Genomic DNA, 16,562 nt, shown 5'->3' with positions numbered 1-16,562 from the left:
CTTGAATACTTTGAGCTGGCTCTAAGACTCGGGTCTGATGCTTAGTCCAGGCACGATTAGGGTGGGGACAGTGGCTGGCTGGCTGAGGGGTGGCTGACTCTGTCCAGCTTGTACACCAAGGGCAGCTCTTGGGCTCATGTACTTCCCCCAGGGATTACCCTCACATCAAGAATAAGGAAAGTACCACAGCAGCTGCTGGTATGGCGTCTGGGGACGGGGAGGAGAGGGTCTTTGGAGGCAGGGGCCACGTACACGGTGCCATCTGACCTTCTCATCTGCCCTCTGTCCACTGCCCCCGCAGGGTGAAGCAGTCTGACCTGTTTGACAGATGGAAGAGCCTCCAGATTTGCAAGTGGGCAATGGATAGCTCTGAAGCCAGCCTGTTCAAGTATGCACCGTCCTCTGCCCCCCCCCCCCCCCCCCGCAGCATGGGTTCCCACGGCCACCTCTTCAGATGGCCATCATCTGTGACACCCACACCCGATTCTCAGTGGGCGCCTGCCTGGAGCTGGCCCTCAGGGTCTCAGGAATGTGAGCAGTAACAAGGCCAGCACCTGGTCAGCCAGTGGCCCTCCCCTGCTCTGCAGTGGTCTTTACCATAGCTTTACACGGTTGGGCTGTTACATCTAGCTCAGGCTGGTGTACACTAAGTCTCCTAGGAGTGAGGTCTTTGCTTAAGGTCCTTCCGTAGCCCTCTGTCCTCATTGTCCTCACGTCCCCTCTGGGACAGTGGCTTTCCCCACCCTCCCGGAGCCCCTGTGTTTATTTTGCCTCTGTCTGATGTCCTAGCCTGGCTGTTGGGTGTTTGAATTGCTCTCTGGCCACAATGAACAGATAGTAAGCTCTGGGAGACGCGGTAGCTACATTTCCAGGCTCTCAGGGGAACCAAACAGATGCGAGGCATCCACAAATGCTTTTCCTTTAATGATGAACTTTTTGGGTTTTCTCCACGGCTAGCCTCCGGCCAGCTTGCAGTATCATTCCAGGGCAGGTAGACCTTACATTAGGAAACTGATGTGGCCCTGGTGTCCAAGCTGACTTTCAGTCAACTCGGGTTCAAGTTTAAATGTCAAGGAGCCAGTGACATGAGGGAATCCTACACAGGAGGCTGTGGGGAGTGGGTGTCACCAAGTGCTTGCATTTTCTTTATTGACACTTCCTTTCAGTTTGTGGTGATTCCAGGCCAGGAAGTTTGCTCTGCGGTGCCCTTCTCCCCTCCCCTCCCCTCCCCTCCGCTCCCCTCCCCTCCCCTCCCCTCCCCTCCCTCCCCTCCCCTCTCCTTCCCTCCCTTCTCCCCTCCCCTCCCCTCCCCTCCCCTCCGCTCACCTCCCCTCCCCTCCCCTCCCCTCCCCTCCCTCCCCTCCCCTCTCCTTCCCTCCCTTCTCCCCTCCCCTCCCCTCCCCTCCCTCCCCTCCCCTCCCCTCCCTCCCCTCCCCTCTCCTTCCCTCCCTTCTCCCCTCCCCTCCCCCTCCCTTCCCCTCCCCTCCCCTCCCCTCCCCTTCCTCTCTCTTTCTCTCTTTGGACAGGGTCTACCTGTGTGGCCTAGGCTGGCTTCAAACCCTTACCCCTGCCTCTAACTCCCAAGTGCTGAGTTAATAGGTGTGTGGGGTTAGCATTGAAGCAGCATGGGTTTAGAAATGTAACTATTTGATATAATGAGCCCAGGGCAGGCAGGAGAAGCCTCAGAATCCTAGCCCTGGTTGGACGAGATCTGCCTGCCTTGAATGTTCTAGTGGGCCTGGGAAAAACACCCAGGATCTGGCCCCCTCCCCCCACCACCGAAGTACGACTTCATGCTCTTCCTTCTGCATGGCCTCAGGGCAGGGGAGGCTTGGAACACATGGAAGCTGATTCGTAGAATAAGCCAGTGAGGTGTGCAAGGATGTGGGTCAGGCTGAGTTGGAACAGAGGTGTCATAGGGGAGACTTCCTTTTAAAACAATGCTGGCCTGATAGGAGATGATTTCTCAAGGGAAGCACAGGGCTCCATTTTGGAGGCAGCTCTCTGAGGTGAGGCTGAGGGACAGAGACCCCCTGGGTTGAGGGTTATGAAGTGGGTTTAGGTGTAGGGAAAGAAGGTGACGTTGGACCTTGCTGTGTTCTGAACAGAAAGCCCTCGGGACCATTAGTTGTCTCTCACTTCAAACTTCTGGAAAATGGAGAGTTTCTCCATCCAGGTGGGTGGGAACCTGTACAGTACAGGAGTGAGATGTTGGCATTTCAGCTATGGAGGGTGGGGAGGGGACCCCGAAACAGCAGCTGTCTCCACCCTGCTGTGTGCAAACTTACCATGTGTCAGCTTGTTTCACACGGGGTGTTCGCTAGTTGGCAGCCAGGAGCGTTTCTGCATTGCAGAACTTAAAGGTCTGGTTTATAATTATAAACCAGATGATGGTTTTAATGCTGACCCGAGGCTCCTCACTTGCCAGGCTTCAGCCTTTCTTTGGAAGCCTTAGGCACATTGTAAAATCCAACTCCCCACTACTCTAGTCTAGCAGCCAGCCTGTGAAGATTTCTCAGCAAGATGTGAAATCATAAAAAGTCATTTAACCTTTACATTTAACCTTTTGGCTGGGACAATCTGGAGCCCCAGAATTACAAAGGGTCAGAAACAGTCACCTCTGCATTTTACACATGAAGAAACGGAGCCCCAAAGCAGAAAGACACCCTCCTGGGGCCCACAGCTGCTGGCCACGGAGCAGAAAACAGAGTCCAGGCCTCTGGATGCTTAGTGCCAACTCATTTTTCCACCCTGGAGCTCATGAGAACACTCTGGACCTCCTCTTGGATCTGTCCTGGTCATCATTCAGCTCTATGGAGAAGGTGGTCCATCCCCCAAGGCTGCCTGGAGCTGTGTGTACTCCAGATGCCTTCTGGGCCTGCTCTGTGTGTGTGTGTGTGTGTGATTATAGGGTTTTGTCTGGATCATCACAGGGCTCTGTAGAGATGGAGGTCCATCCCCCAGTGCTCCCTGGACACCGCAGGGGATTGATTGATCCTGGGGCTGTGTGTACCCTAGTCCAACCCAAGGAGGCAGTGATCTGTGCCCAGGGACACAACCAGAGCCCATTAAGTTTCCAAACAGGGAGCAAGATTGCCCAGGATCTCATCCTTTCAAAAGCCTTGGAAAGTCCTGGAGCAGAGAAAAAAGCAGGTTGGTTTTCTTCAATAGTCCTGTTTCTCTCAAGGTTCCTCCTCCTCCTTCTTCCCCCTTTTAGTCTGTAACCTGTAACCCCTCTGGAGCTCTGCTTTGAGTGTTTCTGAGACAAAAATGTCAGGACTTTCCTTCCTTCCTCCCTCTTCCCCCCCCCTTTTCTTTCTAAACTGAATTCCTGAACAGTATCTCAGAAACCATGTTCCACTTCCTATAGGAAGGCATCTGGCACCAACCCAGCGTCCCTAATCTGGCCCTGCCCTCTCCCTAAGCTGAATGACCAGTGTGACACTTTTGGTGAACACACAGGCCTTGGTTTTGTGTAATAAGGGGAGATTTTTGTTGAGTGTTGGCCATGGGGGCCGAGACCCTCCCAAAGAGCCCTGGCTTCAGGTTTCTGGACGGGGGTACGAGGAGCATGTCCTGGAGCAGTGAACTCTTGTGGGGGAGACTTGCTGTTGCCAAGTGGGCCTGGGCCAAGGCCTGGCTGGCATGGCACAGGGTGGTTTGAACAAGCCCGTGATGAGTGCTATGTGAGGGTTAGAGTGGTTCAGGGCCTGGTATCTGGCTTTGCTTCCAGCCTAAGAAGGCAGGTGTAATTAATAATAATAATAACAACAACAACAACAATAATAATAATAATAATAATAAAAGACCAAACGGTAGTGGCACACACCTTTAACCTCAGCACTTGGGAGGCAGAGGCAGGTAGATCTCTGTGAGTTCAAGGCCAGCCTGGTCTACAAGAGCCAGTTCCAGGGTAGCCAGCGCTACCCAGAGAAACTCTATCTCAAAAAACAAAACAAAACAAGCAAGCAAACAAAAAACCAAGAGAAAGGTGAAGTGGGTACCTTTTGGTGGGTCCTGACAAGGTAGACGTGCCAAGTAGACATGCCATGCATGCGCAACCGAGTTAGTGCAAAAGGTTTATTGGGGGAAGGGGAGGGGGCAGACACGCAGAGAAAGAGCAGGAAAGAGGCAACAGGAAGAAGAGAGGCAAGAGAAAGCCACCTGGAGGCAGGGGTTGCTGATGTAACTGCCTGGGCGTTAACCAGGCACCGAGAACTACCGGCAGGTGATGCGCATGTGTTTACTCTGTGCTGTGGCCAAGCTGGAGCTTTCCAGTAGGCAGCTAGCTAGCCTGGACCCTAGAGAGAGAAAGGCCCAGGTGCCAGGAGGGCGCTGAGGGCGTGGGGAGGAATGGGATGGAAAGGGAGGGGTCCCCTCTGTGCTGGGCCCAGGGTCACCCCTTGTCCATGCCTCACAGGTCCACCTTATCCAGGTGCTGCAATGCCCCTGGCTTTCTCTTCACTACCCAGAAGAACACTCCGGTAGAGACGAATCTCAGGTATGAGGTGGACTCCAGTGGCTTCTACCACATCAATAAGGAGATCTTCCAAATGTTTCCCAAGGTGCGCCCCCGACATGTGGTCTGGGAGGGAGACGGTGGTCAATGCCAACTAGCTGTGGTTTGTATGAGTTGGGCCAAAAAAAAAAAAAAAAAAACCACGTTACAATTCTGCTTCGGCCATTATGTGCTGAGGGCGTTCCACAGCTATCTAGAAGAGGGATTAATGAGAGCTTGATCATTCACCCGAGGCAGGCACAAGGCAGATGAACATCAGAAAGCAGGCCCAGGACAGAGTCAGGCCTGAATTTCAGCCACATCACATAACCTTGGGGTCACTGTGTAAGAATGCTTTTTCTTAGCATGTATTACTTATATATAGTGATTGATTTTATTATGCCTTCCCTATGTAGATCCTCAGGGAGAGCTGGGGTTCGTAAGTCCATCCCCATTCCATAACAGTGTTTGATTGGTCCAGTCTCATGTGGTAATCATAGCTGCTGTGAATTCAAGAGTGCCACCAGCAAGCCTTGCCAGATGCCTAGGAGACAGCATCTCACCACACTCCACCCTGTCCTATGGCCCTTCCTTCAAGCCCTCTCTCCTTCCCTCAATGCACCCTGAGCCTTGGAGAAGGTGCTGTGTAATATCCCGTTTATGTCTGTCCACAAATTGTCACTTATTCTCAGCACTTTGTCTAGTTATTAATATCTGCAACTACACACCCTGCCCACTGCAAAAGCAGCATCTCTGAGCAAAGCTGGCCTCGGCACTTAGGGATACACATAATTATTAGAAGGCAATTTGATGGGCACATCAACAGTGATGGATTCCTCATAGGCCTTCAGACCTCCCCAGCCATGACCTTTTGAGCAGGTTTGTAGTATGAGACGTGAATTCTCTGCTGTGTAGTGGGACTCAGTTCCAGTTAGAACATGGTTAGTTGTCTCCACAACGGACTTGCCATTACTGTTCCGGTGGGCACATCTCAACTGGCCAGTTGTTGGTGTTGCACTTGGGTGATTTTTTTCCTCTCTTTAGAGTCTCAGTGTCTATCTATGACACAAGGATTCAGAGAAGTCATAGGTCTGGCTGCTCATAATGCATCTACGATGTGAGAGATGTTGTATGAAGGTGGGCTGGTCAGTGATAGCATAGTGGTTCCCTGTCCATGGGCTACATAGTCAGGGGTCCTCACCCATGACCCATTCAGATCTCTAAGGCTGATCGCTGGTGCAGATCCAAGTTCTTGACTCTTGGGGGAAGGGATGCAGAAATTGTACTTTTGGTTGGCTCGGGCAGGGCGGGGGGATTCTGTGATGTTGGTGTGGCGTGGCTTCGGCTGAGAGGTGGGTGGCAAGGGTGTGTTTATGGCTATGTCTGGAAGCAGAGCTCTGGGATGCCCTGCATGTTTTAGTGGGTCAGGGTAGGTGCTCAAAGGTAAAACCAGAGTCTCTCTGTACACCCTGTTGCTGGTACCAGAGTGATCCGGCAAGATTTGAACTCAGGGAATGAACTGAGCTACAGCACAGTGCTGGTGCTGAGCCGCCTTCACTAGGCGAGCCTTTCACAGCAGGTATCACATAAACTTCCACCCTAAGCAGGTCACAGCAGCATGTGACGTAGCCTGGGCTGGCCTGCGGGTCCTTGGAGAGCCAGGGCATGGGTTGCTGAGGCCAGGAGCTACCACAGGGTTTCCACATCTTTCTCTGTAGAGGGCCAGACAGTAAATAGCTTTGTAGGGCACATCATCACCATCGCCACTTGCCACCATGGTCCCAGCATGAAAGTGGTCATGATCATGGGGAAACCGAAGGAGGAGCCTTTGTCTCAGTGGCACAAACATCAGGAAGACATGTCACACATCTTATTTGAGTGGCTACAGACCATTTAAAAATATAAATGTTACTCTCAGCTTGCTGGCCATGCAAAAACAGGAGTCAGACCAGATGTGGCCCATGGCTATCATTTTCCAGATCCCAAGTCATGGTACACAGCAGCTTGCCATAACATAGTGGTGTCTCTGGGGTCTTAAAGGGCTAGCTTTCCAGCCTCTTGCCTTCCCAGAGGTTCTGATTCTGTGGCTATTGGAAGGAGCCCAGAAATGGCTGTTTCCAGACAATTCTTTGCACACGTTTAGGACATATTCAAGGGAAACACTAGAACCCCCTCAATGACTTTTCCTAAGACTGCTGTAGCTCCTTCTGTCTCTCCCCCTATTGAATTTGAGACCCCAGTGCCCTGCCTGTCCTGGTACCCTGGACCTGTGCTCACAGGGAAAGTGGGTCACAGACTCAAGTGTGCCACAGAGGGCCTAATTCCTGATGCAGTGTGGTACCTTCAGTGATTGGTTTGCTGGTGGGTGCTGGGGGTAAAGCAGGCCTACAGACACAAAAGGCAGGAGTCGTCCAATGTAGCAAGTCTCTTCTGCCTCCTCCTCATCTTCAAGTTTCCTCTCACATTCCAGACAAGGCTGCCTCGTTGGGTAGAGCTCATAGAGGGGATTTTTTTTTTAAAGCAGAGGTGGGAGCCTAAGATGAAGGTGGGTGGCATCGGCTGTGACACCGTGCATGTTTCTCTTCAGGAAATGCCCTACTACCGGTCTCAGTTTAAGAAGTGTGCTGTGGTGGGCAACGGCGGCATCTTGAAGGATAGCGGCTGCGGGAAGGAGATCAACAGTGCCGACTTTGTCTTCCGGTGAGGGAGATGTTCCGCTGCCTCCATGGCCCTCCTCTCTGAGTCCTTCCCCCCCACCCCATTGACCCTGGTCCCTGTCCTCTGCTGACATCTTAAGCACATCTTCATAATTTGGAGACCTCTTACCCCTCTAGCACTGTACTTTTAAACGGGTTGTTGGACTCTGGGGTCATTGTTTCTAGTTTTCAAAATGGAGGTGGGGCACGTGAAGAGCTAATGGTATTCTGGACCAGAGACCCTAAAACTAACATCCCCGTAGAACTGACAGTGAACCTAAATCCCCATTCCCCTCCCACCACAAATCCTGGTGGGAGGAGGTGACATGTGCACCTCAGCCAGGCTCTAACTGAGCTGGGGAGGGGACTTTGCCTTTCTCCTTTCTTATGTGGCAGGCCCCTCTTTTCCTGTGGGAACCCTTGCTGTCCTCGTTAGGCACCTATGGGCTCTCCCAAGGGTAACTGTACACTAGGGGAAAGGAAACATTAGATTTTCCAGGTCTATGGGATACTAGTTCTGAACTTATGCTAATTTTGGAAGACCCCAAGAAACATGGTTACATGAAGAAGTTGCCACAGTGTTTCTTGGGGTCTCTCTTGTCCACTCATCAAGGCTAGCTGGACCACAAGCTCTAAGCCATTCTAATAAAATCTGTCTGTCTGTCTGTCTATCTACCTACCTGTTCTGTTCCTCTAGAGAACCCTGACTACCTTGTCATCACGTGTTTTTTGTAAAGGCTCTTGTAATTTCCCTGGACCACCTGGATAATCCAGAGTTGCCTTCCTATCTTAGGATCCTTAGCATATTCTCCGCGACAGTGTCCCTTCTGCTAATTAAGGCACATGCTACCTAGTTTTAGAGGTTAGGGGTTTGTTGCCGTGGTGACCCCACATCCCTGCCTCGGGGGATTTCAGCAGCCACACTGCACACTTCTGCAACTTTGTACCTCAGTGTCACACTTCCAAAGGGTGTCTTTGAGTATCCCACAGGTATTTGGTCCTTCCAGCTGACTTTTGCTAATTCCTGCCCTTAGCTAAAGCTTCCTCAAAGTAGCCTTGAGTCCTCAGACAAGGGAATTCCTCTGTACCTCTCTGCTTAATGTTGTACCATCCCAGAGACCCAGGGACAGCCACAGCTTTCAAGGACATGTTTTTGGTAATAGTTTCAATGAGGCCAAGATGGGAGCTTCTTGATGTTCTGTTTCTGATACAGGGAAGAAGGACCTTTGCTTTAGCCAGTCATAGATGTCCTGGCCAGCTGGGGGCCTTGGCTTCTCTCTGACCTATAATCTCAGCCTTTCCTTCCCCTCACCACTCCCAGCCACCTGAAGATGACTGACCACCTAACTATGTGAGGCTGTCTCCCTGCAGGTGCAACCTGCCCCCCATCTCAGGGGAGTATGCCGCAGATGTGGGGGAGAAGACAGATGTTGTCACAGTGAACCCCAGCATCATAATTGACAGGTCAGTGGTCTTCTTCCTAGACCTGTGCTCTTTTATTGGTGGCCACCGGTCACCCACAACCACTGGGCACTCAGCACTGGGAATATGGTTGGTCCTGATTGAGATGTGCCAACTGTGTCCATGAAGCACTCACTGGGTGTCAAAGATTTAGTACAAGCAAAGGGATTTAACACAACTTGTTGATTTTCTACATTAATCACATGCTACATGACAGTATTTTTACATTTGGTTAAATAAAATATGAAAATTACTTTTAATAACTCCCCCCATTTCTTATTAATTCAATACATGGGATCTGCAGTGTGTTTCTTTTGGGTAGTGCAGGTCTGAGCAATGACTGCCTAGAGGTGGTCAGGGACACTTCATGTGGGCTGGGGGCAGGCCATGTCCAGATATGGGGGTGTGATTTTACAAAGCTCTCAGGTCTCACTTGGCTGTCCTCTGTGGGTCTGCCTGAGAGGTCTGCAGGAGCTAGTGCATTGAAACCCTAAAGCTGCACACAGTCAGTCTGGCTGACGGTGGGTAAGAGGGATTGGAGAAGGGAGGAGCTGCTAGACTGCATCGGATGCCAATAGCCAGGAGCCTTCAAACAGCAGAGAGAGCTGCAGAGGGACAGATGGTCACCTCAAAGGACATGTAGGCAGAAGCCAAGGTGCTAGGAGGGGCCTAGCCAGACCAGAAGGCGGGTCAGATGGTCACTCCCAGTCCTAGGGGAAACAGCAGAGGGGAGATGTGAGGCTCCATGACCCAAGGCCTCTGTGCCTTCTTCGTCTGCCCTGACCCTCTAAGTTGAGTGCTACTGTTTCTCTGTAGCCCCACACTAGTAATTCGGCCCCTATTGTCTCCTTTCCTGTGCCCATGTACCAAAAATACCATCACTGAGATGGCTCAGTGCTCAGGCTCTGCTTGCTCATTTTGACAACCTGAGTTCAATCTCCAGGGCTATAGTAAGCCTTTCTCTGTCCCACCAGCCAGCTCCCAGATCATGACATGGATGGAGACTTACTATTAATCATGAAATCATGTCCAATAGCTTAGGCTTGTTTTTAGATCGCTCTTATAACTTAAATTAACCCACCTCTATTACTCTGTGTGCTGCCCTGAGGCTCATGGCTTGTCACCAAATCTCCTACATGCCATGCTTCCTCCCTGCCTCCTTGCAACCCTGCCTTTCTGCTCAGCATCCACTGTGCCTGGGAACCCTGCTGACCTACTGAGTGCTCAGTTTTTTATCAGTCCAGTAAGAGTTACACTTTTTCCACAGTGTATTAAAAGACTATTCCACAACATTTCCCCCTTTTTGTCTAAATGAAAAAAGAAAGGTTTTAACTATAACACAGTAAAACAAAATACAATAAGAACAATTGTCTAAATGGGAAGGAAAGGTATGAACTTTACAAATGAAACTATATACAACAAGAACACTAATCAAGTAAGAATTACATTTACAATGCCCAGTCCATTTGTATTTAGCAAATTTAGAGAAAATCCTTCATTATCTATCCTTTCTTGATGAGTCCAAAGTTTTGTACCTAATTTGTCTCCTATCATAGCTAAAGAAAACTGTAACTGTAACTATCTAGTACTCAATTCCACCAAAGACCCCAGAAGGATGTGATATTATCTGAGTAAGTAGGAAGTACAGTGCAAACCACTTACAAAAAGACAGATATCTGACTGCCTGGACGGTCACCCAGGGTTCCTCTGTGACACTGAGGCATCCATCTTCGGCCTATGAGCCTAGGATATCTGACAGACTTTTCTGTAAAGCAAGGACTTTGAAGGATTGACTTACTTTGAGTTGGCAGTTTGGCAGTCACCTTTTTTTGTGTGTCCTGCTTGTCCAGTTTGGGCAGCGTACTGTCAGCAGTCAAGGCAAGGGCAGTTTATTGCCCACATGGCTATCCTTGCCACAAAGAAAGTAAACTCCAATTGGAGTTTCTTCAATGCTCATCATCTTTTTCTGAAGTAAATTAGTGATGCCAGGATCAGATGTGTCTCACTGTCATGAAGAGCCTTATGTTATTAAAGCATCTTAAATGCCACATTCTGTAGATCTTTGAAGTGTTTGAAGACCATCTACCTATTTAAAGTCTATCTGTTTAACTTTGAAAATATACGTAATAATGATTACAAGTTTCATTATTATAAATGAGTAACTACTAACCTGTATTTCATGGTTATATATCACAATTTTAAAGAGCTTCTCAATACCCCAAACAAGAGTAGAAACATACATTCAGTGTAACAAAAATACATTTGTATCAATACACCAAAATCCGTATTAATGTAAAATATATGATGTTAATAGTTGTCTTTTTATTCTATACTTGTATATCCCCCGCTAAACAATACAAACATCCATAACCCATTGAATAACCAAAAAACACCCACCCCTACCTCTTGGGAATGTGGTCATTGTATTCTCCAGACTGCTTCCTATCATCTGTGGATAAAGGCATCTTTAGGGAACCTGAAAAAATTAAGATAATGCTCAGGTCCTGGGAAAACTAGCTATAATATTTGTTGTCCAGTCTTTGTGCAATGGGAAAGCCCAAGGCTTATCTGCAGTCCTGGCTAAAAGAGTCTGTGAGGCTGGACCACCTCAGCCAGCAGCCTTGAAGCTGTTCTGGATGCAGAGCTCTAAGGGAACTGCAACAGAGGCATCTGAGAGGCCGGATCACCTGGGTCACCTGTTTTCACTAGCGTCTGGTCCCCTGCTCTGAAAACACACACACTTTCAAAGGTAACGCCCATACCTGCATTAACACAAGTGTGGACTGTGTGCTGTACACAAGCCAGCCAAAGATGATTTTTTTGTTTTATGTTTGAGCAGGTAAAACATAGGCAACCTGTCTTGTAGGTTTTTTTTTTTTTTTGGTTTATTTCTTTATGTCTGTAGCCAGGATTTTCAGGGGGTTATCCTTGATCTAACCTGATCTCTCTCAACCTTGAATCTACAGTCTTTCATTTCCTGTAGAAGCTAAAGCATTACCTCTTACCCAACAATAAATATTTTTTATTTCCATTTTGAAATTAAGACATTTTAAAAATATGTAGGTTGATTTAATTTAGTAGTTTTTATAATCAAATGTCTCTTAGCAGCTATTGTCTGCTCATCAGCAATCAAAAGATTTAAAATCAATATAACATCATACAGGATCCATACTCTGTATATTTTCAATCTTTACACAGCTCTCCTTTTTAGGTTATTTTATTTTTTTCTTTAAAGACTTTACCTTATTATTTTATAAACCATTTTTTCTGTGACTGTCCATACCCATTCTTTATTTTTTTTTAAAGCCCATACATATTTCTAAAATACACTATAACTTATTTATTGGTTTTTCTCCTGTCTGAACCTGCTTTACTGCATATCTGAAACCTTTTCTGTCTGCATGAGCTCAACCTAAACCACCACACGGCTTAGCCTTAACCCACAGGCAGCAGCTGGGAGATGTGTCTCCATACCGTGGCCTGCATGAGAGACTACAGGGCTAGGAAACTGTGTTTGGAACCTTTTAAGGAGCTGTCTCAGGTCTTTTGTGGATGTATGTGCCCCATGTTGGGCAGCATTTGTCACCAGCCAGCTCCCAAATCACAACACAGAGACTTATTAATTATGAAAGCTCAACTGATAGCTTAGGCTTGTTTTCAGCTAGCTCTTGAAACTTAAATGAACCCATTTCTATTACTCTAGGTCCATGGCTTGTTACTTACTCTCCAACATGCCATGCTTCCTTCTCAGCCCCTCGCAACTCTACCCTTCTTCTTCCCAGCACCTTCTGTGCATGGAAATCCTGCCCAGCTATTGGCTGTTTAGTTTTTTATTAAAGCAATCAGTGTGATACTTCTTCACAGTGCACAATGGCAAGGGACCACATGATGGAAGGAGAAATTCTGGCAGGCTGTCCTCTGACCTCCACACGCCTGCTCTGTGGCACATGCCCCCCTCCATGAATAAACAAGCAAGCAAGCAAACAAATGATAAATGTGTAAAGGTAGGGAAAGGATGCTGAAGAGGGGAAGCTAGGAAGCACTGTGAGCCCGGAGGGGATGGGGGTGAAAGGTGGGAGGTGAGGCTTTGGGGTGGTGTTAGAGTGAGGTGAGGGGATGGGAGAGGGCGCGGCTGGGGCAGTGGATGAGATGGGGAGCGTGGGCTGCGAGGATGCACAGGGCTTGCTGCTGCTCACTCTGCCACCCTGCAGGTTCCACAAGCTGGAGAAGTGGCGGAGACCCTTCTTCAGGGTGCTGCAGATCTACAAGAATGCCTCGGTGCTGCTGCCTGCGTTCTATACCATGCGCAATACCCTCGTGTCCTTCCGCGTCAAGTACTTGCTGGACGACTTCGGGTCACAGCAGCAGGTCTATTTCTTCCACCCGCTGTACCTGTCCAGTGTGACGCGCTACTGGCTCAGCTTGGGTGTGCGCGCAAAGCGAATCAGCACTGGGCTCATCCTGGTCACCGCGGCGCTGGAGCTCTGCGAGGAGGTGCACCTGTTCGGCTTCTGGGCCTTCCCCATGAACCCCTCAGGCTTCCACATCACGCACCACTACTACGACAACGTCAAGCCCAAGCCCGGCTTCCACGCCATGCCCTCCGAGATCTTCGCCTTCCTTCACCTGCACAGCCGCGGCATCCTCCAAGTGCACACAGGCACCTGCAATTACGGCTGACAGTCAGGCTCATCATGGGTGTCTTGGCTCCCTTCCGCCTCCCTTCAGGGTTCCCTGGCCCTGCCCTTGTTGCTACCTAAGGATTTAGGGTTGTGTTTGGATCCTGGGGAGAAAGACAGGGACAGAACCCATGCAAAAAAAAAGTCAGCTCTATTCTGAACCTCCACCCTGTGCCTCCATTTAGCTGCTGGAGCACTCTCCAAGGTCGGGACCTCATAAGCACATTTCCATTCAGTTTCAACTTCCCAGAGAACACGAACTATGGTGGCCTGCTTGCAGCTAAGTCAGGCCCTGCTGATGATAGACTAGCGGGTGAGACAGTCACTTAACAGGAGAGAGCACAGTCCAGGTCTCATTCGGACATTTGGCTGCCCAAGTTTCATACCAGGGACTCAGCCACGAATCACCACCCAGAATCTCAGGGCTCAGGGGTTAGCCCGTCTAGGGAGCAAACAGTGGCCATGTTTCCTGGCTGAACCCAAAAGGCTTCAGGGATATCTAATCAAGGCCCTTGTCAGCATCATCCGAGACTCTAATAGCAGAGAGCCACGCCCCCTTGAAACAGTCCTTGGACACACACAGCCTTGGTGTCTCTAGGTTCCAGCATCTAACCTTTGACAAGAAGGAAATAAACCCAGACCAGCCATTTGCACTAAGATCTCCAAGCCGATGTTATCGACTCAGTAAATGCTTAGCGGTTTGCCTCCTGTTCTGTCTCCCTATTTTCAGCTCCGTTTTAATCAAGAGTTATTTATAAAGATCTGTGCCTCTTTAAGTTCCTGACTACTGCAGAATCTTGTTAAACTCTTCCCGAATAGGAAATTGTCAGCTGGAAAGCTCCTTGTCACTTGAGCCCAGTGGATGGCAGCTAGCTGGGGCTTTGACATCACCCCCCCCCCCCGTTTCTATGTGAAGGGGGCATGCACAGCACACACACCTGCTGCCTTCAGACACAGGGATTCACCAGGCCTGGGGCTAGGGAACCCAGCTGTGCCTAGGTTGAGAGTTCATACATCATCTGCATCTGAGGCTCCTTCCTCCTGTCTATTTCCAGTGTGGTGGTGGCCATGGTCACTGTTGGTGACCTCGTGGAATTGTGGATTGTGTGGGGAATGTCTGAGTGCCCTCCATCTGTCTCTTCCTCTCCCATCCTTCCTTTCTTCCTTCCCTCCTTTAGACATTTCTAGATCTAGATCTAGATTTCTAGCCTGTTCTGATCTGGTCTGTTTAGGTAGGGTATGACTCCTTGACAGAGGTGTCATCTCTGAGTTCTGCGGAAAGACAGATAGACCACATCTACATTCCAGCCCGGCACGCCACTCAGAGGAACAGCTGTGAAAAAACCACACCCAGGCCATCCCATCCACACGATCTCACTTTGTAGGTACCAGGACAGACCCAACTGAAGCTGTCCCCAAGGCTTCTGGTCCATTTGAGTTTCCTCCTCTGATGATTTTTTGAGCCTGCTTCATCTGGGCTCTGGCCTGCAGGTGCCTGGAGCTCATTCCACACTCAGCTGTCTGGATTCTGTCTTTCTGAGTTCCAACTGACTGTGAGGACCCAGGGAGGCCTAGAACCATAGTCTTCAGGGCTGTGAGGTCATGGAGCAGATGCAGAAACATACAGGGCCGTACATGTTGGTAAAACAGGAACGACCACACAAGGACACGTGTGCTTATGGCTTTCTGGGCTCTGGCTATTTCTGCCAAGGAGGGAGTTCTGAGAATGATCCATTTGAATCCACACCTAAAACCACGGAATTCCAGAACTGGAAGGTTTCATGAAGACAGATTTGTCTCACTTAAGGAGACAGACCTAGACGAATGATTTCAGTGGTTAGAATGTCTACGGGGACAAAGCCCCCTACCGGGGGAGTAGGTGTACTGCAGGTGGGCATCAGCCTGGCCTGACACCAGGGTCTCCTTAGCTGAGGGTGCTTAGAACCTGCCCTAGTGGGAACCCCCGCAGAAACTGGGAACGGCACACCCAGATCCATCCCGTGCCCATGTATGAGGGCCTTAGGACATCCTTCTGACTTATGGCGGGACTTCTGCCTATGAATTTCAAGGCAGATTCCTCTGTCCCTCAGGGCGTCAGTTTCCTTATCTCTTCAATTAGAGGCTTAGAAAGGACTCGTAAGGTCTCTACAGTGACAGCTGGGGGACACCCATGATGTGTGGCTCTAAGTCGTAAACAGCAGTTACTATTTAAACTGCTGTGCCATTGTACTCCCGCTCTGGTAGCCCTACACTGACCACTTTCCCCATTCACCACGCTGTCCTGTCATTACTACAAGGCCCCGTCAGGTAAAGAGGCTAATATGGTATAGGTGAACCCTGAGACCCAGTGACCTGCTCATGGCCAAGCCTCCCCCTCCAGGGGAGGGCTCTGCAGAACTCTCCAGGCTGCACTTCAAACCTGGGGCCCGGGATGTAGCCTCTGCTTGCTAGCAGCTCTCTCCAGCCATGCCCTCTATACCAGTCTTGATGTCTGGTGCACTTATTGCCCTGGAGGAGAACTAAGGCCGTCTCTATATTTTGGAGCAAGGAGAGGTGCTGAAGAGGGTCCGTGTTGAGTGACAGCGTGAGTGACTTGCCCCTGGGCTCATGGCAAACGAGAGGCTCGCCTGAGCCTCACCCAGACTCCTGCTCTCTGCCGTAGTCAGTATGTGTAACGTTTATCAAAGGCCCAGAGAGGCGTGGACATTGATCGTGGGCCCTCTCTGCCTCATCTCATAGCTCAATGCAGACTGTTAGCTTCTAATTTAGAGACATCCATTCCCCGTAAACCAAGCAACTATTGTGTCTGCCTTTGAGCTAAATGCATCTCCGGGCTTGAAAGGAGGCAGCCGCAGCAAGTAGGTAACTCAGTGCTTAGGCACGCAGAAAGGGAGGAGGCTCAAGATCAGGCTGGTTTCTGGAACCTTCTGATGCTGCTGCCACTGCACGGGACAACCCTAGGTATCCCTGAGTCCGGGGAGGAAGCAGAGACTGCAGAACTTCCTGTGGACTTCAGCTGTGAATTACTGTGTTCCCTTTGTGCCAGAGGAGACGTGAGGGCTGAAGATGCCCTTCTGGTTCTCACCAGAAGTGGGCACATCGATGCTAAAAGAAACCCATCTTAGACACTCACAGGAGCTCGGTGTGTGGATGGCTCTGAAGACCATGTTCCGGGTTACCAGGGAGAGGGGGAGCAGGAGAGGAGGAACAGAAAGGTCAAGTCTGAGT

General features: G+C 49.8%; 1 protein-coding gene across 2 annotated transcripts in view; it reads left to right on the top strand.

The window, feature by feature from the left end:
* St8sia5 (ST8 alpha-N-acetyl-neuraminide alpha-2,8-sialyltransferase 5) overlaps window positions 1–13,351 on the top strand; it is a 59,086-nt gene extending 45,735 nt beyond the window's left edge. For both annotated transcript variants that reach the window (XM_051202097.1, XM_051202096.1), the window contains 5 exons: window positions 302–388; window positions 4,421–4,565; window positions 7,086–7,198; window positions 8,566–8,658; window positions 12,867–13,351. In XM_051202097.1, the coding sequence (XP_051058054.1) occupies window positions 302–388; window positions 4,421–4,565; window positions 7,086–7,198; window positions 8,566–8,658; window positions 12,867–13,335 (907 nt within the window). In that variant the 3' untranslated portion in view covers window positions 13,336–13,351. The remainder of the gene's footprint in view (window positions 1–301; window positions 389–4,420; window positions 4,566–7,085; window positions 7,199–8,565; window positions 8,659–12,866) is intronic.
* Window positions 13,352–16,562: the final 3,211 nt, after the last annotated feature.

The sequence above is a fragment of the Phodopus roborovskii genome, unplaced genomic scaffold, assembly GCF_943737965.1.
Source record: "Phodopus roborovskii unplaced genomic scaffold, PHOROB, whole genome shotgun sequence".
Taxonomy (NCBI): Eukaryota; Metazoa; Chordata; class Mammalia; order Rodentia; family Cricetidae; genus Phodopus; species Phodopus roborovskii.
The sequence above is the reverse complement of the archived record's forward strand: the minus strand, read 5'-3'. Positions and strand labels throughout refer to the sequence as shown.